Source organism: Ursus americanus, chromosome 27 (genome assembly GCF_024610735.1).
Source record: "Ursus americanus isolate L20-20 chromosome 27, mUrsAme1.1.p, whole genome shotgun sequence".
In the NCBI taxonomy this organism is placed as follows: Eukaryota; Metazoa; Chordata; class Mammalia; order Carnivora; family Ursidae; genus Ursus; species Ursus americanus.
In genome coordinates, this window is record NC_142153.1 from 18,991,682 (window position 1) to 19,012,882 (window position 21,201).

The window sequence follows — 21,201 nt, forward strand, 5'->3', positions numbered from 1 at the left end:
TTCCCGAGCGCACTGCGGGACAGAGGAGGCCCGTCGCCGGCGGGGACAGCCAATACTCAGGGGCAGTCATAAGACCGCGCTTTGGACAAGGGCGGGCCCAGCGACCTCCGCCTACGCGCCCCAGGCCTACTCCTGCGCGGGGTGTCAGGGCGCCGCTAACCCGGTTTGCGTTCCCAGAGGGAGACCTGGGACAAGACCCAAGCGGTGTGAGAGGGCGGTGACGGACCTAACGCCGGAGTTACGCCGCCAAGGGGCGCTAGGCAAAGCCGAGAAATCAACACTCTCGCGATAGGTGAGATTAGGCTCTCCGGAAGTGATTTTCCGGAAGAAGCATGGCTGCTCCCTAGATCTGGCAAGGCTTTGCAGCTGAACCGCGGACACCATGCAGTCAGATGATGTGAGTGTCGTGTTTCTCTGCCACCTGGGTTCTCTTGCTTTAGGAAACTTAGAAGCCACATACTCAGCTGGCCCATTAGCTTCGTGTTGCTCCAGAACCGAGGTTTCCAGAACCCCGAATTCCGAGCGTGCGGCCCTCACGTGTTTACCCGGGATCCCCATCCCGCTCCCTTAGCTGGGTGAAGGGGCTGGAGCACAGTCACTTCAATATACAGGGTTGGCTTATCTAGTCCGTGGTACCCAGCAATGAAGGACTTTGCCTGTGGTGTCACTGGACGTAGGAGGCGCGGGTGGGGGGGTAAGGTGGGGGATGGTATGGCCAAGTTTGGGCATGAAATTTAAGGATCCCTTTCTTCCACGTGTATGTTACTTTTAAATTTGCTTTTTCCGTGTTAGATTTTTCTTTACATTTGCTCTGTTGTCTGCCCATGTTATAATTTTCTGGAAGCATCCTCGATTCATTTGTTTAGTTACATGTATGAGAAATACAAAAGTGTTTACGGTGTGCCAAGCACTGTGGTACTTAAGATTTAGTTTTTAATAAGCAGACAAAAGACCTCTGCTTTCCTGGAGCACTCTGGTGGAGGAGACACATGGTAAACACGTGAACAAATTGAATACCCTTGTACTGTGTAATACTGTGAAAGAAAGACCAAGGTTGATGAAGTAGAGAGTAATTAACAGAGACCACTTCAGACAAAGGTGATCTGGGAAGGTTTTCCTAAATGGAAGACATTTGAGCTGAGATGTAAAAGATGCGAATGAGCCGTCATTGATGGGCTGAGGGAAAAGCAAAAAATCCAGGCAATGGGAACAGTAAAAGGCAAAGATCTGGAGGTAAGAGAGAAGGAATATAGTAAAGAATACCAGTGTGACCTGGGCTGTAGGAATCAAGGGAAGAGAGAGAGGTAATGAAGTTGGATATGCTTGCAGGGCAAGATCATGTAGAGTCTTGTAGGAAGTATTTTTAGGGCTTCTAATGGGAAATGACCTCTGACTTATTTTGTGAAAAGTTGTGTAGTTATGTGAGAGGCTTTTGAAGGAGAGAAAGAATGAAAGCAAGGAGACTAGAGTATGCTCAAAGTAGTTTCAACCAAGGTAGTAATGGTGGAGAGGAAAAGAAGTGGATGATTTGAGATCTGTATTATCGGTATTCAGTGAAGAGGGAAAGGGAGAAATCAAAGGATTTTTTGATTTGGACAAATAGTTCAGTGGGGGTTATATTTGTGGAGATGGGGAAGGAAAACAGTATTTTGAGAGATGTGAAATAGAGAGCTTCATTTGGTTGTTAATGTGTGTGATGCCTTTCAGACATCCAAGCGGAGATGTCAGGTTGACAGTTGGGTGTATATATACTTAGGCTCAGGAGAGAAGTTTGACCAGGAGATGACAATTTGGGAGTCATCAACTTACAGATGATATTTAAAGCTACAGGCTATAATGAGCTCCTACTTTCCCAGTTTGATTTCCTCTCACCTTTTCCTGTCGTCCCCCACCAAACACACAGTCTATAAAATTCCAAAAATGTTGTTCTATTTGTTTACACTTATTTTTTTTTTTAAGATTTTATTTATTTATTAGACAGAGAGAGACAGCCAGCGAGAGAGGGAACACAAGCAGGGGGAGGGGGAGAGGAAGAAGCAGGCTCATAGCGGAAGAGCCCGATGTGGGGCTCGATCCCGTAACGCCGGGATCACGCCCTGAGCCGAAGGCAGACGCTTAACCGCTGTGCCACCCAGGCGCCCCTGTTTACACTTATTTTTTAGGCTTTAACTTCTTTAAAGCCTTTCCCAGTTCCTCAGGGCAGCTCACTCAAAGGCTCTTATAAACTTCTTTTGTGGCACTTAGACTGATACTTTGTGATGTTTTGTTTACATTTCTTCCCCCCAAGCAGATAGGGGGAACTATACCTTCCTTGATTCAGCAAATACTTGAGTACCTCCTGCTTGTCAGGAGTTAGAGATATCAGTGCCTTACATAAATTAAACATACAATCAATGTTGAAAGAATAAAGAGTATGTTAGTAGAAGAAAGCAGTAGATGATTTTCTTTGCCAGATGAGATCAAATTACGGTACATATATCCAACAGTCTAGTACTGTGCAGCCTTTTACAATGGATAATGAACATATTAAGTAAAAAAGGAATGTTACAAAATATATATACTTCTCATTTTTGTTAAAAATATAGGCGTACTCGTTGGAATGTACAGGTACAGAAAAAATTCAGAAATATTTACAAAATTCCAATGAAATTTTATCTGTGGGTCATAGGGTGATGGTTATTGCCAGTTTGTATATACTTTTTCTACAAGAATCTGTGTAAAAAGAAAACAAATCAGACTGTTTTACAAAGCATTTCTTCCTCCTCTCATTCCTCAAAAGACTCCTTTGAGACTTCCTCAGTAAATAGGGGCACTGCCCTAGGGCATTGTTTTCTTGAGTTAATACTCCCATCTGTTGGGTCAGAGCAATTGAAATAGGTTTTTTCTTTGTCTTGTAGGTTATCTGGGATACACTAGGAAACAAGCAGTTTTGTTCCTTTAAAATAAGGTGAGTCTAGATTTTCAGCTTGAGCAAAGATTCCTTCAGTTGCCCTCTTGGTCACCCATCTTATAATTTTTGCTCTTTTCCTCCCATTCTAGAACTAAGACTCAGAGTTTTTGCAGAAATGAATATAGCCTGACTGGACTGTGTAATCGGTCGTCTTGTCCCCTGGCAAACAGTCAGTATGCCACTATCAAAGAAGAGAAAGGTAACTCCTTAGTTTTAACTTCCATGAGAACTAGTCAGCAGCTTTTAGAAGGATGTTCTGTAGTCTCTCTGTAAATAATATTAATGGCATTTACTTTATCCTGCAGGACAGTGCTACTTGTATATGAAGGTTATAGAGCGAGCAGCTTTTCCTAGGCGTCTCTGGGAACGGGTAAGACTTAGGACATAAAATTACAATGATCATTAATCAAGAGCAAAAATGCCATGTGCTTTTCTGTCTTCCTTGACCATAGCTGGATTAAACTTTTAATTCAGATTTATTTGTTTTTGAGAGAGAGAGAGTACAAGCGGGGAAGTGGGGGGTAGGCAGAGGGAGAAGCAGACTCCCTGTTGAGCATAGAGCCAACATAGGGCTTGATCCGAGGACCCTGAGATCATGGCCTGAGCCAAAATCAAAAGTCAGAGGCTTCACCAACTGAACACTCAGGCACCTCTGGATTAAATTTCTGAAGCCAACCTCATTAGGCCCCATGAGTATCATAGCAGTGAAGACCTAATAATTTATCCTTACTCTTTAAGCTTTCTTTTTCTGTTTGATAGGTCCGGCTTCATAAAAACTATGAGAAAGCACTGGAGCAAATAGATGAAAATCTAATTTACTGGCCCCGTTTCATTCGACACAAGTGTAAGCAGAGGTTCACCAAGATCACCCAGTACCTAATTCGAATTAGAAAACTTACACTAAAACGACAGTAAGTATTTAGGTCATTCATTTATTATATTTATTTTTTAAGTCTATCTTTTCATGGGTCATAATAGGAAGATGAGCGATTGTGAAATCTCTAGTAATGCTTCTTATTAAATCAATTTTGGACAACCTTTTATGACATGCTGACAAGAAGAAAGTTTCCCTGGGGCACCTGGGTGGCACAGCGGTTAAGCGTCTGCCTTCGGCTCAGGGCGTGATCCCGGCGTTATAGGATCGAGCGCCACATCAGGCTCCTCCGCTATGAGCCTGCTTCTTCCTCTCCCACTCCCCTGCTTGTGTTCCCTCTCTCACTGGCTGTAATAAATAAATAAAATCTTTAAAAAAAAAAAAAAAAAAAAGTTTCCCTTCAGTTGAAATTGTGCCCTTTGATGTTGCAGGATTTAAAAAGCAGTATAGTAAAACTTAATGATCCCCTCCCTGTCTGAAAAGCAGCTTCAGAAAATTTTCTTTATAACTCCCTGACAGAATCATAAAATTAAGGAATTGACAATGACCTAAAAATTTTGAATAGATAAGAATGTAAGAACTTTACTCTGAATTCACTGAAAACTAATTTTTAAAAGTGATGTGAAATTCAGTTAATTGATTATCTTCCTAAGGAGTGGTAGATCCTAATACTTTTTCACTGTGACCTTCAGAGAAAGCTGAAGATGGCAGTCTTCTACAGAAAACTCTTTTTCTTTGTTAACTGAAGCATTAATCTTGGCCTAGTGAATGCCCTCAGAAGTCTCAGAATGCCTAAAGAAAACAAAAAGTAAAATACACATTAAAATAAATGTGAAAACGTCTGACTTTATAGCATTAAACACCTAGAAAATTGTTAAGTATATATAATCTTGGCTATATTGAGCTGAGTGGTACAAAATCAACTCCAATCCTTTTTTCTTCTCATTTTTTTAAAAGATTTTAGTATTTGTCAGTGAGAGAGCACAGGTGCACAAGCAGGGGGAGTGGCAGGCAGAGGGAGAAGCAGGCTCCCTGCTGAGCAAGGAACCCCATGTGGGACTCGATCCTGGGATCGATCCTGGGGTCAGCCAAAGGCAGACGCTTAACTGACTGAGCCACCCCATTCTCATTTTTTTTTAAAGGAACACACAGAATGTGCACTTTGGTTTTCTGATAATGTGTTTTATTTTCTGTAGGAGGAAACTTGTTCCCTTGAGTAAGAAGGTGGAACGGAGGGAAAAAAGAAGAGAGGTAACCTACCATTTTGGTATTCATAGCTTCTGTATTTTCATTGAGGGTAGGGGTGTGTAGGTAGGGATCATGAGAAAGATTCAGTCACTATCGTCTACGAACTGTTCAGGCCTTGGGTTCACTAATGTATTGGGTAAGATATTGGATATTCATATTTTAAGATTATGACTTTCAGGGCAGGTTAAAATAAGGGTTCTTGGGGATATATATAATGGAGAACAGAAGGAATACCTTGTCTGAAATTCTTGAGGTTAAATGTTTCAGAAATCCGACCTTGGTATGTTGCCTTTCTTACTATTCTCTGCAGGGCTTGAGCATTCTTTTTTCTTTTTTTCTCCCCTCTCCCCCATGGTAAACCTCTTTAATTCCCATCCCCTACTTCCCCCATCTTCCCACCCACCTCCCCTCTGGTAGTCATCAATTTCTTTAGTTAATAGTCTGTTTCCTGGTTTGTCTTTATGATTTTTTTTCCTTTTCTTGTTTTGTTTCTTAAATTTCACATAGTGAAATCCTATGGTATTTGTCTTTCTCTGACTTATTTCACTTAGCATTATACTCTCTGGCTCTATCCAAGTCATTGCAAATGGCACGATGTCATTTTTTTATGGCTGAGTAATATTCCATTGTACATATATATACGCTTCTGTATCCATTCATCAATCAGTGGACATTTGGGCTGTTTCCATGCTTCGGCTATTGTAAATCATGCTGCAGTGAACAGAGGGGTACATGCATCCCTTTGAAGTAGTGTTTTGGTATTTTTTGGGTAAATAGCCAGTGGTGCGATGCCTGGCTTGTAGGGTAGTTCTGTTTTTAGCTTTCTGAGGAATCTCCATGCTGTTGGGCAGTGGCTGCACCAGTTTGCGTTCCCACCAATAGTGCAAGAGGGTTTCTTTTGCTCCACATCCTCACCAGCATTTACTGTTTCTTGTGTTTTTTGATTTTAGCCATTCTGACAGTGTGAGGAGATACCTCATTGTAGTTTGATTTGCATTTCCCTGATGAGTGATGTTGAGCATCTTTTCATGTGTCTGTTGGCCATCGGGATGTCTTTGGAGAAATGTCTGTTCATGTCTTCTGCCCATTTTTTAATTGGATTATTTGTTTTATGTTTTGGATATTAACCCTTTGTCAGATATATCATTTGCAAATACTTTCTCCCATTCAGTAGGTTGCTTTTTAGTTTCCTTTGCTGTGCAGAAACTTTCTTTGGATATAGTCTCAATAGTTTATTTTTGCTTTCATTTCTCTTGTCTCAGGAGACATATTTAGAAAAATGTTGCTATGGCCGAGGTCAGAGAGGTTACTGCCTGTGCTCTCTTCAAGGATTTTTATGGTTTTGGGTCTCATATTTAGGTCTTTAATCCATCTTAAGTTTATTTTTGTGTATGGTGAAAGAAGGTGGTCCAGTTTGATTCTTTTGCCTGTGGCTGTCCATTTTCTTAACACTATTTGTTAAAGAGACTTTTTCCCGTTGTATGTATATTCATTATGCCTTTGTCAAAGATTAATTGACCGTGTAATTGTGAGTTTATTTCTGGGTTTTCTGTTCTAGTCCATTGATTTATGTGTCTCTTTTTATGCCAGTACCATAGTGTTTTAATTACTGCTGCTTTGTAATATAACTTGAAATCTGGAATTGGGATACATCCAGTTTTGTTTTTCTTTTTCAAGATTGTTTTGCCTATTCAAGGTCTTTTGTGGTTCTGTACAAATTTTAGGATTGTTTGTTCTGGTTCTGTGAAAAATGCTGTTGGTATTTTGATAGAGATTGCATTTAATGTGTAGATTGCTTTGGGTACTGTAGACATTTTCACAGTATTTGCTCTTCCGTCCCACGAGCATGGAATGGAATGTCTTTCCATTTCTTTTCATCCTTTTGAATTTCTTTCATCACTGTTTTGTAGTTTACAGAATACAGTCTTTCACCTCTTAGATTAAGTTTATTCTTAGATATTTTATCGTTTTTGATGCAGTTGTAAATGGAATTGTTCTGTTAATTTCACTTTCTGCTGCTTCCTTATTAGTGTATAGGAATGAAACAGTTTTCTGTACATTGGTTTTGTATCCTGCGACTTTACTGAATTGGTTTATCAGTTCTCACAGTTTTCTGGTGGAGCCTTTAGGGTTTTTTATTTATAGTATGTCATCTGCATACAGTGAGAGTTTTACTTCTTACTTACCAGTTGGATGTCTTTTATTTCTTTGTGTTGTCTAACTGCTGTGGCTAGGACTTCCAGTACTATGTTGAATAAGGTGAGAGTGGGCGTCCCTGTCTTGTTCCTGACCTTAGCGGAAAAGCTTTCAGTTTTTCCCCATTGAGGATGATTTTGGCTGTAGGTTTTTCATATAAGGACTTTATTATGTTGAAATATGTCCCCTCTACACCTACTTTGCAGAGAGTTTTTATCAAGAATGGATGTTGTGCTCTGTGAAGTGCTTTTTCCGTATCTGTCAAAATGATCCTGTGGTCTTTATCCTCTCTCTGAATGATGTGATGTATCACATTGATTGTTTTGCGAATATTGAATCACCCTTGCATCCTGGAAATAAATCCCATTTGATCATGATATATGATTTTTTTACTGTACTGTTGGATTCATTTGCTAATATTTTGTTGAGGATTTTTGCATCTGTATTCGTGAGATCTTTTGGCCTGTAGTTCTCTTTTTTTGTAGTGTCTTTGTCTGGTTTTGGTATCAAGGTAATACTGGCCTCATAGAATGAATTTGGAAGTTTTCCTTCCCCTTTTGTTTTTTGGAATAGTTTGAGACAAATGGGTAATAATTCTTCTTTAAATGTTTGGTAGAATTGGCCTGTGAAGACATCTGGTCTCGGATTTTTGTTTTTGGGCAGCATTTTGATTATTGATTCAATTTCATTGCTGGTAATTGGTCTGTTCAAATTTTCTTTTCTACCTGTTTTAGTTTTGGTGGGTTACAGGTGTCTAGAAATTTATCCATTTCTTACTAGGTTGTCCAAATGTTGGTATACAGGCTTTCATAATATTGTTACCACTGTATTTCTGTGGTATTGGTGGTTATTTCTCCTCTTTCATTAGTACTTTTGTTAATTTGGGTCTCCAGGGTTTGAACATTCTAATCAGATACACTAATAGCTCTGCAGTGAAATACAAGAAGGTGCACACTAGATGGAATTTCAGAAAACTTTTTAGGGAGCCTTATGTCAGTTCAGGTCGAATTAGGCCACTAAATTTAGTTTTTTTTGGATTTTCAAATTGGTTATAAGGAATTGATTTGGATTATCTGTTTCTTTGTAGTAAACTAGGCAGCTTTGTTACCAGATTAATTAATAGCGATGGTAATACCGTGCTGTCCATAGAAAATCTAGACAGGAAACGCCAACCTTTGTCACAGAGAGCAGTCTGCCGGTCTACCTCACTGGTACCTCATTCAAATTGACTTTTCTTCTGCTTTTCAAGACCCAGCAATTAGTTTTTCCTTACAAGTTGAAATGTCCAGTTATTCTAGGTATTTGCTGTTCATACTTCCCCCTCTACCAAGAGGCATTTCCCTGATCATTTGTCATATCCTATCAAGAAATCACTTTAATAATTTGGTGCTTTTGTTCCCATTACTCATAAAGAGTTTTGGACTTCCTGTCTATTATAGCATTGGTCTCCAAACCGTTGTGACTCCTCACCAAAGAAATTTTTGAACCTATCCTCCCTGGTATATTATGATAAATATTATTGTACATGTGTACTTGCACTAATAGGTACGTAAGTAACATACCTGTTATTGATGTGGTGAAATGAAGGTCTGGTTCTTCGCTAAGAAGTTTGTTTTTACTGGCTGTTGTAACGGATAGGTACGTCAGAGACGCGTCAGGGAGTGCATCGTTGGTTGTTTACACTAAGTACTGGCTCTGCATTTTTCATCCTTCGTCAGCAGTTCTGCATTGCTCAACAGGTGTGCTTGCAAGCCTTTCAGAGGAAACTAAGTTGTTCTGCTTTTAACCAAATAAGTCTGAAGCCCTCTGAAAACTGTCGATTTGGTGGATTTTTAAATGGGCTGGAAAATTACGTTTCCAGATTGTTCGAGTGTGTGATTTGCTGCATTTATGGGAGGCGTATGTTTTCAGTGTCACTTATAGATGTAATCACTTTTCTTTCTCAAATGTTCCACCCACAGAACAAGTTTATTTAAAGACATTTTCAACTCACTGTTAAAATACTGCTTTTCTCTTGAAAGAATGGAGTAAGCGTATTTATTTTTTAAAACTTTTGTTGTTACATATTACACAGTCATTTGTCATCTTGGAAAATTTGAAACGTTTTTCTTTTTGTGAAAAATGCGTAATTCTTTAAGTTGTGCAGCTCTTTTTAAGTACTAAACAATTAAATAGCGTATCTTTAGAACTACTGCTATCGTATTGCAAACTGTTTAGTATCATCTGTAAATCCACGTAAGCAGACATCAGCTGCTGTATGCTGTAATCATGTGAATGAAGTAGTGAGCTCCCCACTTTCAGACTCTGCCGTAGTTTTCCCTTAGGCTATCTTCCTTACTGTATCTGACACACAGCTATTTGCTTTATGGCCAGAGTTAAGGCACCAATGTCAGTATGTATTAAAAAAATAATAATAACGCTCAGTTTTTAAGGAAAAAATACACCGCAATTTTGACTGTTTTCTGCCTGCATCTCAGTGGATCGCCCTTGAGGTGTGAGCACCCACTTTAGAGAACAGTGCAGAACATTACGATAGCCTTTTAACTGATCTTGTGCCCCAGTCTCCCTGTGATTTATCCTGCACACTGTTTGTCATTCTAACAAACCTTCAGTATATGAGACTTTAAAATCTTTTCTGATCTTTACTACTAAATTAATGCAGCCTTAGGCTGGAAAGATAGACTGAAGTTAGATTTTTATGTTTTGGTTGTGACTGGTGCAGGTTGATACCATGTATCATTTTCAGTGAGATCACTGGAGGAAGAGATTTTTAATCTATTTTTCTGTCACATGGAATCTAACATGGTTTTAGAAAAAGGATGAGTAAAAGTCTCTATTTCCCTCTCTCAGCTTTTACAAAATCTGTTTCAGGATTGCTCATTTTCTAAGACACTTAAATGTATATAGATCTGCATGCTTGTGTATCTATGAAAGGCCTCGTTAGAATATAATTTAGAATGCTATGTATAAAACCATTGGAATTTTTAAAATTAACAAGTTCCCAAGGTTTGAAGGCAGGAATATATCTGGCTGGAGAGGCACAATTCCCAGTGATAGCAGGAGGGGAAAAAAGTGATTCTTTTTAAATAAAAACTTGATGGGTTCTTCCACTTCTAGAGGCTGAAAAATGAGTATTAATGGAGTAAATGGGTTTACTCAAATTTGTCTGTTACAGGAAAAGGCATTAATAGCTGCTCAGCTGGATAATGCTATTGAAAAGGAATTGCTGGAGAGACTGAAACAAGATACGGTGAGAAAGCTAGGAGCTTTGGGATATAAATTTTATTTTTTAGACCAATAGTATCATGCTAGAAAATAGTGGGAAATGTGTTTTATCATCAAAGATGCTGGAAAGATCTTCACTTTGATTTTTGTTCCTGGAATAAAACAAATACGTAAGCCTTGGCTTTCCCATTTTAGTTCACTGACAGAAACACATACAGTGCTCCGGTCCCCCTGACACTCTATTCAGTGTAAGAGACCTTTGCCTTTGCACCGTATTGCCAGTCCTGTACCCAAGGCAACAATTCCAGATCTCCATAAAAAAGGCATGCAGTTTGATCCTCCTGCATATTACCTTAGTCTTCTAAGGTTCTTTAAAATGAGTTTTTAATTCTTTTTAAAAATTAGTGTCATTTATAAGACAAAAATTTATAAAACTTACTTTTCCTTATTATTTCCTTTGTCAGTAAATTTACATTTGTTCCAACCCATGTGTTTTATAAACTTCTAAGTTTTAAGTGATATGCTTCTATTCTTCAGGGAAGTTACCTGTTTGATTTTAACCACTGGTTATTTAAAATGTGCTTTTAAAGACATTGTCCGTTCTAGGCTTAAAATTAATACAGAAATACTACTTATCAAATTAAATATTCTCGTTTAATCACTGAGGAATATGCTTATTGGACAGTGGACTTCAAGTGTAAGATTGAGATGCCATTACAGCCGATGTGTGTTCTGTTTCCTCAGTATGGCGACATCTACAACTTCCCCATTCATGCCTTCGACAAGGCCCTGGAACAGCAGGAGGCAGAGAGTGACTCTTCAGATTCTGAGGAAAAAGATGACGAAGATGAAGAAGTAAGCCTTGTTTGTTTTTGCTTCATCAAGCAGTAATCTGTAGAACTAGAGCTCTTCATGTGTACTTGAGAGACAGAATATTATTTTCATTCCCTGAACCAAAAATAATTCTTTGGTCATTTTTTTCTATCATGGGGTTAATTTTAGTTCAGCCAACAAGCTACACATTGACAGTTTTACTTATCGGCATTCTAAAATTTTTCCTGCAAGGGGACAAATGAATCCTCATCAGCTGACAGATTATACCATTAAGGAACCTACTGAAATTATACAGGATTTAATTTCACTACTGATATAGAGGAGGTACTTGAATGATTGTATTTTTAGGAAAAGGCCAGATTTAGCAAGTAGTTGCTAAATCACATGGTACACTCACATAGGCACACAGGTGTACTTTTCCTAGTAGTAACTTTTTTTTGATATTTGAAATTCATAGGTTTAATGAAATGTACAGAATTGTTTCTAAAGCCCTACCTATATACTAATTTTTTTAACAAATTAAAATGAGGATGTTTTACCTGTAATGATTTATATTAGGCATGAGAATTGATATCCCTGAAATGTTTTTAAATCAGAAGTATTAAACTTGGAAGTAAGTCGGTTTGGGTTGAGCCTAGTAAGTAGACTATGAATCTGTTTGTTCGTTACGCACTGACTTATCAAAGAATAAAACTGGATGTGTAAGCTGAATGTTCGTTCTGTGTTTTGAACATAACAGTTACGTTTTATTTTAGGGTGTGGGAAAGAGAGAGTTTGTGGAAGACGAGGAGGTGGATGAGAGTGACATAAGTGATTTTGAGGTGAGATTTTGGGCAAAAAAAGATGTCCTTTGGCCCTCGGGGAAAAGAAGGTTTCTGGAACAGGCAAATAAATTCTCTGGTTCTAAACTGGAGTACAATGAAAGGAGTTTGGGGTTTGAATCTAGCATTTTCTCTTTTCTTTCCCTCCCCATATCAGGATATGGATAAACTGGATGCCAGCAGTGATGAAGACCAAGACGATAAATCCTCCAGCGAGGAAGAAGAAAAGGCCCTTGATGCCAGACATAAAGGCAAAACACCCTTGAAAGGACCCTTGCGGAGAAAACGAGCCTACGTGGAGATAGAGTATGAGCAGGAGACAGAGCCTGTGGCCAAGGCCAAAACTACGTGACTTTTCTTCAGACATTTGTAAACAGGACTGAACATTTCCAACATCCTCCTTTCTTTCACCATAAACATGTGCACACCTCCAGTTTTTGCTCTTTCATATGGTATTTAACACAATATTTGTGTTTTTAATATTTATGCTACTTCTGTGGGGCAAGAAATCTGGGAGGGAACAGAGGAAGCCTTAAGTTGTGAACAGAGTATTTTTATAGCGTTGGCATATGCTTTGAAGTAACAGCTTGAGCCTAAGAAGCTTAACAGATGAATTTGTGGGTGTAAATATTTCTAAATTTTAAATGTTATCCACCCGTTTCCTTGGCGTCCTCTCCCCCCACCCCCAACTTAATTTGGAAATGTCCAGAGTTCATTTTTTTTCTTGTTCTCTTTTCCCTACTTCTTTGGGAACAAAAGAAGGAAAAAGAAGGTCTACATTATAATGTTTAGTATGAAAATACCTTTTTTCTTAAATAATTCCATTTACACAATCGGAACAAGAAGAAAAGCCTTCCTGCTTTAGGAAAGTAAGACAAATTTAAGTTCCGTCGTAGGATGCGCCTTCAGACACCTGCTGCACTTTCCTGATACAGTTCACCACCTTGCTGTCTTCACAGCTTTGGAGAGTTTTGACCAGGAGACCCTGAAACATGAAACCAAACAGGCTTTGATTTTTCTTTTTAATTGGTATCTCTTTTCCTTTTACCTTGGTTCTTCTTTCTTGGTACCATACTCAAAAGAAAGAAAGAACAGACAAGACTAGAGCACAGTTCGTGGAACAGGTGTAACGTTAAAAACAGTGTTGGCATGCACAGAAGTGTCCTGCTGGCTCAGGAAGAAGCAGGTTAATATGAGCCAATGCAAATCAGATTGGATCCAGGGCTCGAAAACTGCCTGAGATGAAAGAGCCAACACAAAGTCATTTGAATAAACTGATAAAAGAACAAACTATACTATCTCTAAATATTTTTAAGATATGAATTTCTTTTCAAGCTGCTTTATAACTTTAAATTGAAGATTTCTAAATGGGGAAAGAACTGAGGCAATAGTTTATTAAATATATATAAATACACACACATAGCTCTTATATGCTTTGGCTTTGAGAAGTTAAATTTGGTGGAATATGAAGCTAAAGGAAGAATTCCCATGTGGATAAATACGAATATGGAAAAATACAGTTGCCTCGGAAAAACTGGAAACATTTCTGGGATCTGAATCATTTTACTTATATTATTACTCCTCGGTGGCTTATAGCTCATTACTTCATCATTTAAAAAAAAAAAAAGTTCAGATGACTAAAATAAAACTTAAGTTTTATAAACTCTTAATCTTCTGTGCATTTTCTGTCCTCACCCTGGAGAACTCTCCTAATCCTCCTGCCTTTTGGTCTAAATGGTTCTGAATAGCTTTAAAGGAAAAATAAGATGTTAATCAACCTCTATTGAAGGCTAGTGGTCTCCAAGGTGGGGACCTGAACCCTCCATGTTCATTTACAGACTTGGTCAGGCATGTGAACAGCAAATTATCATCAGTCATAGGAATTACTTAAGGACCAGGTTGCAGACTCTCTTACCTTCACCTGTCCTTGAGAACAGTGGTCCAGGAGAATGAGGCAATCTGTGGCTTCCTCTAATAAGGTGTTCTTAACAGGCTCAGGTGTAAGGTTTGGATCCCTTGCTACATCGCATATCAATTTCAGAAGAGCCTTCAGCAACACCACAAGTCTACAGGAAACTCTGGAATCAAGAAGAAAAAGTTATGTTCATACTGTAAATCAGGATATTAAAGCTGAGATTTCGAAGGCCATCTAAGTGGTAAAGCCCTCATTTCCTAAATGAAGGAACTGAAGTGAAATGACCTAAAGACCGTGGAACTAGAAGCAGAATTAGAGACGAGACATCAGATTTCTTGACTTCGAGCCCCCCTTTTCCTCTGCAGCGTAGTGTGTACCCATTTACACGCTCTGGCCTAAGAATACCTTGTTCCCTTCCAGAAGTTTGGTTCTACTGTAAGGAAATAATCCCTCTTGAAAAGGGAGAACTAGGATCTCCCCTTAGTAGGAGCTTAGACTCTGGGCCAGAGAAAAGGAAATGGTCCACAGTACTTGAACTTTTATGCAGTCTTGGGCCTAGAAGTTAAAGTGAGAGGAATAAGCTTGGTTTCTGGGAACTCTCTGTCAAACAGAATTATCTGTCACTTAGTTCCAGATCCTGGCTTACATCAGTTAAGCCCAGCCTTTACTTCAACTTACTACCCTTTCTGAAAGTTGTTATCTTGATAAAAAACAGTTCTGGAAAAGCATAATGGTGATGGTTGTACGAACTGTGAAGGTGTTTAATGTCAGAGTCTACTTTTAAATGGTAAATCGTATGTACTTTTTTTTAATAATAAACCTTGTAAAAGCCTTAATTGGAGCTGAAAAGTAATTTGTAGTGGGAAAACATGCATACTAAACCATATCTCTGGACAGAAATGTGACTGGAAGAATAAGTTTGCATCCCTTGATTTAATAAATATTAAGCGGTTTCCTATATTGTTTGCTGCTCAGCTCTCTTAATTGTCATCAACACAAAACCCACTGTTTCCCACTCCCCAGCCCCGCTCCTTCCATACAGGACATTCATTTTCTAACCTTCCTGCTTACACCTGCCAATCTCTACTTAGAACCTAGTCTGCTCTTCAGAGGCCTGGCAACACTAACTGGATTCAATTTCATTCATCCATCCATTCAGTCTGTTCTAGTCCATTCATTCTTCTAGTACTTGTGTATTTAATAACCAGGTACTGCATAAACTTTCCTATACTCAGGATCCTAGGGCAGGCTTACAGTTCAGTAGGAGAGAAAGACCAGAAGTCAACAAAGGCAGTCCAGTTACAGATGTAACTAAGGGTAAAGACTTTGGGAATCTTCCATTGAAATTAGAGTATTATGGTTCAGAACAGATACAGACATTGTTGGAGCAACGGACTCGGTGAATTAAACTTTGTTGTCCGTGCAAGAAAGTATTTACTTTCCAGTTTACTGTTCCTGACACTAACTTCCAGCCAGAGTTGTAATGCTTTCTAAGCAATCATATCCTCAATTAGTATTCGCCTGGTCACTGCTCTCAGGTGTTCAGTAATGTGCCATGAAGTTCTCCGCTCTCAATTAGATTTTAAAAACCTTGGGGTGAACAAAGTTAAGCATGTCTATTGTAGCACTTCTAAAGGGCCTTTGAAATTCTAATATGCATTATAAATCTAGAGAGAGGTACACCTGCAATAACAATGGGTGTATTTTATCTTTTCAATGCGACTTCCTCAGTTCAAAATCCAATAGAAATGTAAAAATGGAAGATATTCAAATATAAGGCATGTGCTTAAGACTCTGTATTGGAGGGGCGCCTGGGTGGCTCAGTCACTAAGCGTCTGCCTTCAGCTCAGGGCGTGATCCCAGGGTTTTGGGATCGAGCCCCGCATCGGGCTCCCTGCTCTGCTGGGAGCCTGCTTCTTCCTCTCCCACTCTCCGTTTGTGTTCCCTCTCTCGCTGGCTGTCTCTCTCTCTGTGAAATAAATAAATCTTAAAAAAAAAAAAAAGACTCTGTATTGGAAGTACACTTCGGCAAGTTCTGAAGAGAAAATTGGCTGAGTTTTGCCCCTCTTGGCACACCTGCCTGCTTGGCTGTTTTACCTGGGCCATGCATACTGCATGAGAAGTTTTAGAGTTTCCAGTATCTTCAGTCTAGCCTCCTCCTCTGGTCCATCATAAACCTCCAGATAACCAACGATGACTCGCTCCAGCCTCTTTAAGTGCCGGACAGTTAGGATCCCCAACCTAAAAAAGAAAGAGAAAATGTGGCACCAAGGAGATGAGCTTGAAGAGGAGGCCGGACCAGCAGCCCAGGCACTCGCCTCTTCACAAACGCAGGGAGGTTTCTCGCGTAGGTCCTGCGTAAGAGAAGGCGGTGCTCTGGCTCCATGTGCGTCAGGATCAACTGCAGGACCTCATCACAGTGCGTGGTGGGTCGAGCAGCACCTCCCTTCCAGTGCAGGCCTTTCTCCAGGACAGGGAATAAATCCAGCAGACACAGGAGCACAGCCTAGGAGGAAGTAACAGAAAAGAACTGTTCGTCCATTTGCATTCACATTCGCTGACTGACCTAGCAACTTTATTCATCTATCCTTGGGGTCCGTGTCCTAGAATTCTGAAAGATACCAGTAATACATTAAGTGTATATTTCTTTATATTTTCAAGCTTGTTTTACATAATCTCCAAACAAGTTAACACCTTCTCTTCCAGACTGCTCTTTGCTAAGCTGTGAAATGGGACTTTATGGGCACAGCTGGGACTTTAACTGAAATTTTAGGAATCTGAGTCTATTGCCACTAGACTTCTAAGTTTAATTGATAGTTACACGTACTCACAATAAAACTGCTCCTACAAAGAATCTATGATGGTCCTCATTTGTGTCCAGTTTGACCACCCTATGTGAAGTTTCAGTGTCTAGGCACGCCCTTCTAGCTCTCTTGGGATTTTTGGGTTCTTTTCTTTGTTTTGTTTTTAAACCGTCATCTAAAGAGCCCTAAACTTTTTGGCTGTCGGTGCCTGAATTTTCAATTTAATACTTAAATTAATATTTAAAACAAAAGGTGGCAGAGGAGAGAGGGTAAGGAAGGACAAGCATAAAAGAAGAGGTTATTTCTACCTCTGATTTTATATAACTTGTTTCTTTTGTCTTCAGAATGTTCTTCCCCCTCCCAAGAAACTTCTGTTCATCCTTCAAATATCACCTCCTTCACCAAATATCACCAAATATCACCAAATCCGCCTAAAACCATCCCAAGACCACCAAGCCTGGTTAGCCGCCCTTTGCTGGACACCCACTGCACTCTCTACAAACCTCTTCTTAATAGATTCATCACACTGTACTATAGACATGTATAAATACTCATTCATTTACATGTCTTTCCAAAGGGCTTCTTAAAGCCAGAAGCCCTGTCTGATCCATTCACTCTTGGAACCTACAATGGTTAGTCACACACAGTAGGTATTCACTGTCTTCTGGAAGGAAGAATGACAATGTAATATCCAACATACAAAGAGTTTCAAGTGTGTGTTGATACAAAGAGGCAGAGAAGGACACAAGTTAATAAAAATAGAACTTTTCAGACAAAGCCACCCTCAAGTGATATATAATTGACCCAGATGAAGACAAAGCACTGGCTCCTCCAAGGAGACTCAGAAATGTGGATGCCTGCTTAGTACTGAGACATTTTCACTAGTCATTTGCTACCTCTTTATTTTCAAGGTGGCTATGACTTAGTCATCATCCTCACTTTCCAAAAGAGGAAAATGTGTCTCAACTATCCTTATTCACATAATACCACCTTCCACTCAAATGTGAGAACTGAGATTCACAGTTATAAACAAATCTTACCATTACCTGAATGAGGTTGTACTCTGGTGTGTACAGGTGGTTGAAAAGGGCATGGTATAGGACCTGCGCTCTGTTATACTGGAGCAAATCAGCAGCTGGCTGCAAGCAGACAAATTACCCAATTAAAACTTTCCCAAGGTTGCCAAAAGGTTGATAATTTTTTTTAAAGATTTTATTTATTTTTGTGAGAGAGAGAAAGAGCACCCGAGCGTGGGCACACAAGCAGGGGGGAGGGGCAGAGGAAGAAGCGGACTCCCCGCTGAGCAGGGAGCCCCCTGTGGGACTAGATCCTAGGATCCTGAGATCACAACCTGAGCCCAAGGCAGATGCTTAACAAACTGAGCCACCCAGGCACCCAGTGCTGATAATTTTTGAAACTGAAGTATGGCTACACAGAATCTATCATGCCATAGGATTCATTATACCACTCTCTACAGTGTATATTTTAAAAGCTCCATAATACACAGTTTAAAAAAAAAAAGTTCCCTTGAGTAATATAATAATAGCTTGCACATTTGGGTATAACCTCTTTCAGTTTCTGATTTTTTTGCTCCTTGAAAGTTAATTGTTAATTACTCAAGGTCTGGTTATTCAGTTTGACATGCAGGATAATGGCCCAGGTGTCTTACACATGTTACCCATGAGATACAATCTACGTTGGCAAAAGGAAAATATAAAGAAAAAATATCAGTAAGTGAACTTAGTCACATAACAATAGTAATAGGAAGTTAATAAAAGACATAAAAAAAGACAACAATAAAATGGTACCATGATGACTCGGTCTGTCCCATCCAAGATGACAGAGTAAAGAGGCTGCTTACCACATTCAGCACAATGTGATGGACACAGTGTACACCCAGTATTTTGTTCTCGGTCTGATAGTCATCCGAGATGAGCAGTGATGGGGGAAGGATCCTTTCCAGATGTTCGTTCAGCCAGGGTCGGGTGACCTGTTGCAGAGTCCATGAGAAAACATGCTTGGTGGCAGGGTTTTTCTTCCAGGACTCCCTACATGGAAACGTGAAACCACATTAAGTAAAGTGATGTGGTATTAATGAGCAAAGAAAATCAACCTCTTCAAGCTAAACAGAGCATTTTCTTGTCCCTGAAAAGAATACATCACACATAACTCTTGATAGTTACACATTAAGATTTAGATCAAAATAACTTACAGAACTTGCGCTAAAAGACAAAAAAACCAAAAACCTGACACTAAATACATTTAACAATCAATCAGCCAGGGCTCTGGGTCTAAAGCTTATCCAATGAGGAGTCATTTACAACAGTAGCTTGTAAAGAATCTGTGGTGAGGTGTGGGTGGTTACAGGGACGATCCGCTAAGGAGGGAGAGGGGAGTAAAGGAAATGTCTTCAGTATTATTATAAGTATTACAAGGGAGCAAGTGAATCAATATTTGAACAAAAGCAATTTACAGCTTATAAAGTGGGCTTACACACTTCACTCAACCTTCAAAATAACTGTGTAATAGATAAAATTATTTTTATATCACAAAAAAATGAAACAGGTTCAGAAAGGCTCTCTGACCTGGTCCTACTCAGCACCAATAAAAAGAAGTACCAGACTACCTCAAAACTCCAAGCTCCTGGCAAATTGACAGTTATGTACACATTTTTCTGTCATCACTCTTGTATTACTAATAGTAACATACAAAGTCGCAAGTGGAACTCACAGAAAATACTTCAGCTAATAGCAATCTAAAGGGCTTTTTTCATCCCAAACCTCACTTCCATATCTAATAACCATCCTTATCTAATAACTAGTGATGAATTTAAAGATCCCTAAGTTTAAATTCAAACCATAAGTTTAAATCATCTCCAAATCCCCACCCTCACCTACCTTAAGAAATTTGAGTATAAATAAATGAGAAAGAACTTCCAATGTCCAGGGCAGTTGTCAGGGCTGGAAAAAGCACTAGGAAATGGGAATCTGAAGACCTGGGCTCTAATGCCGAATTTGCCAATAACTAATAATGTCATTTATAGCAAATCGCAACCTTCCTGGGCCTTAAGACATCTTCTATTATTACAACACCTTTATCTTACCATCAGAGAAACTCAGGTTCCTTTGAGTTCTAACATTCTAAAATGTTAGGCTGAAGCTCTAATTAGTGGCCCTTCTGACAAGAATACTCACTTATTCAAGTCGGGTTTGAGAAGCTCCATTATTACCGTAAATCTCCCTTTCTCATCTTCATTTTCTCCGTGCAGAAATCCTGCCACAGAACCACACTGAGTAACTCGAAGGAGTAAGGAGAGCACCTCTCCAGCAACTTCGTGGGCTCTTGGGCTGGTCCATGGCTGCTCCAAGCTGTGCGTGACCGCGAAAATATAGATGGGTCCTGCCAAGTGACGCAGGCCTATCTTCCATGTAGGGCAAAGCAAGGAATTCTTGGCCGCCTCAACTTTCCCCAATAGTTTAAGAAATAGTAACCCAACCGCTGCCGCTTTCTCGGCCACTTCAGCGTTAGCATGACCTCTACCTTCCTGCTCTTTGGGTGGGGCTGCATACTTCTCCAGGGCTTTTGCCACCTGCCCCAGCATCTCGGGCATTCCGCGGAGCGATGTGCCGCTCCCCTCAAATAACTGATCACATTCTGTGGCTTCTATTAGAGCACCGAGGTCCTGAAGTGCTGCACTTCTGGTCTTGCCCCGTCGGGACTCCTGGCTGGTAAGCCGGTGCAAAACCTGGGAGAAGGACTGTCCGAGGGCAGAGGAAGGCGGCTCTCCCGGCAAGGAAGAACCTTCCTGCGATGGGGATTCCCGAGAGCTGTCCTGCTCCATCCCGGCAATGATAAGCTGGTCTCCTCCAGAGAGCCAAGATGGGAGGCTGGTGGGGATCTGCTAGAGAAAAAAAAAAAAAATCCCCCCAGAGGCTGGAATTCTCCTAAAGAACACAACTAAAACCAAATAAAAAGGCAAGACGTAGGGGGGTGGAGGTGGGGGGCGAGAGTCTAACCCGCAAAAGAGTAAAGTCTGCGTAAAGGAAAAGATGCAGGAAAGGGAAAGAAGCCTCTCTGGGAGTAACAGAATCTCAGACTCCCAACAGTAGATAGATTATTCTTGCCTTTCTGAAGATTAAAAACAAAACAAACAAACAAAAACCCTAAACAGTTTAAGGAAGGAAAAAAAAAAACACCTAAGGCATGACACAAACACCTCCACGGGTCCCTCCAGACCTTCCAGCACGGCTGTACCTATCAGGATCCGGACCTATCTCCCCTCGCTGCCGCAAAGCACAAGGCTAGCTTCCGCCAATACTCAGGCAACACTTCGT

General features: G+C 39.9%; 2 protein-coding genes across 8 annotated transcripts; one reads left to right on the plus strand and one right to left on the minus strand.

Annotated features, from left to right (window-relative positions):
* Nucleotides 1–289: 289 nt before the first annotated feature.
* MAK16 (MAK16 homolog) lies at nucleotides 290–15,021 on the plus strand. The gene is made up of 10 exons (XM_045779277.2): nucleotides 290–397; nucleotides 2,898–2,947; nucleotides 3,040–3,149; nucleotides 3,256–3,320; nucleotides 3,710–3,861; nucleotides 5,021–5,075; nucleotides 10,444–10,518; nucleotides 11,238–11,348; nucleotides 12,083–12,148; nucleotides 12,306–15,021. Exons 1-10 carry the CDS (start codon nucleotides 383–385, stop codon nucleotides 12,498–12,500), a joined length of 894 nt encoding a protein of 297 aa, XP_045635233.1. The 5' UTR covers nucleotides 290–382; the 3' UTR covers nucleotides 12,501–15,021.
* On the minus strand, nucleotides 12,817–21,182 carry TTI2 (TELO2 interacting protein 2). Of its 7 annotated transcripts, none has more exons than XM_045779270.2 (8): nucleotides 21,064–21,182; nucleotides 20,062–20,765; nucleotides 18,729–18,915; nucleotides 17,914–18,006; nucleotides 16,382–16,569; nucleotides 16,161–16,304; nucleotides 14,064–14,226; nucleotides 12,817–13,133 (listed from the first exon to the last, which is right to left on the minus strand). In XM_045779270.2, the coding sequence occupies exons 2-8, from the start codon at nucleotides 20,706–20,708 to the stop codon at nucleotides 13,029–13,031; spliced, it is 1,527 nt and encodes a 508-aa protein (XP_045635226.2). In that variant the 5' UTR covers nucleotides 20,709–20,765; nucleotides 21,064–21,182; the 3' UTR covers nucleotides 12,817–13,028. The 7 variants fall into 7 exon arrangements, with proteins under 7 accessions (XP_045635226.2, XP_045635227.2, XP_045635230.2 ...); XM_045779271.2 differs by having other exon boundaries at nucleotides 20,062–20,768; nucleotides 21,064–21,151; XM_045779274.2 differs by having other exon boundaries at nucleotides 20,062–20,768; nucleotides 21,122–21,149.
* Between the last annotated feature and the right edge of the window lie 19 nt (nucleotides 21,183–21,201).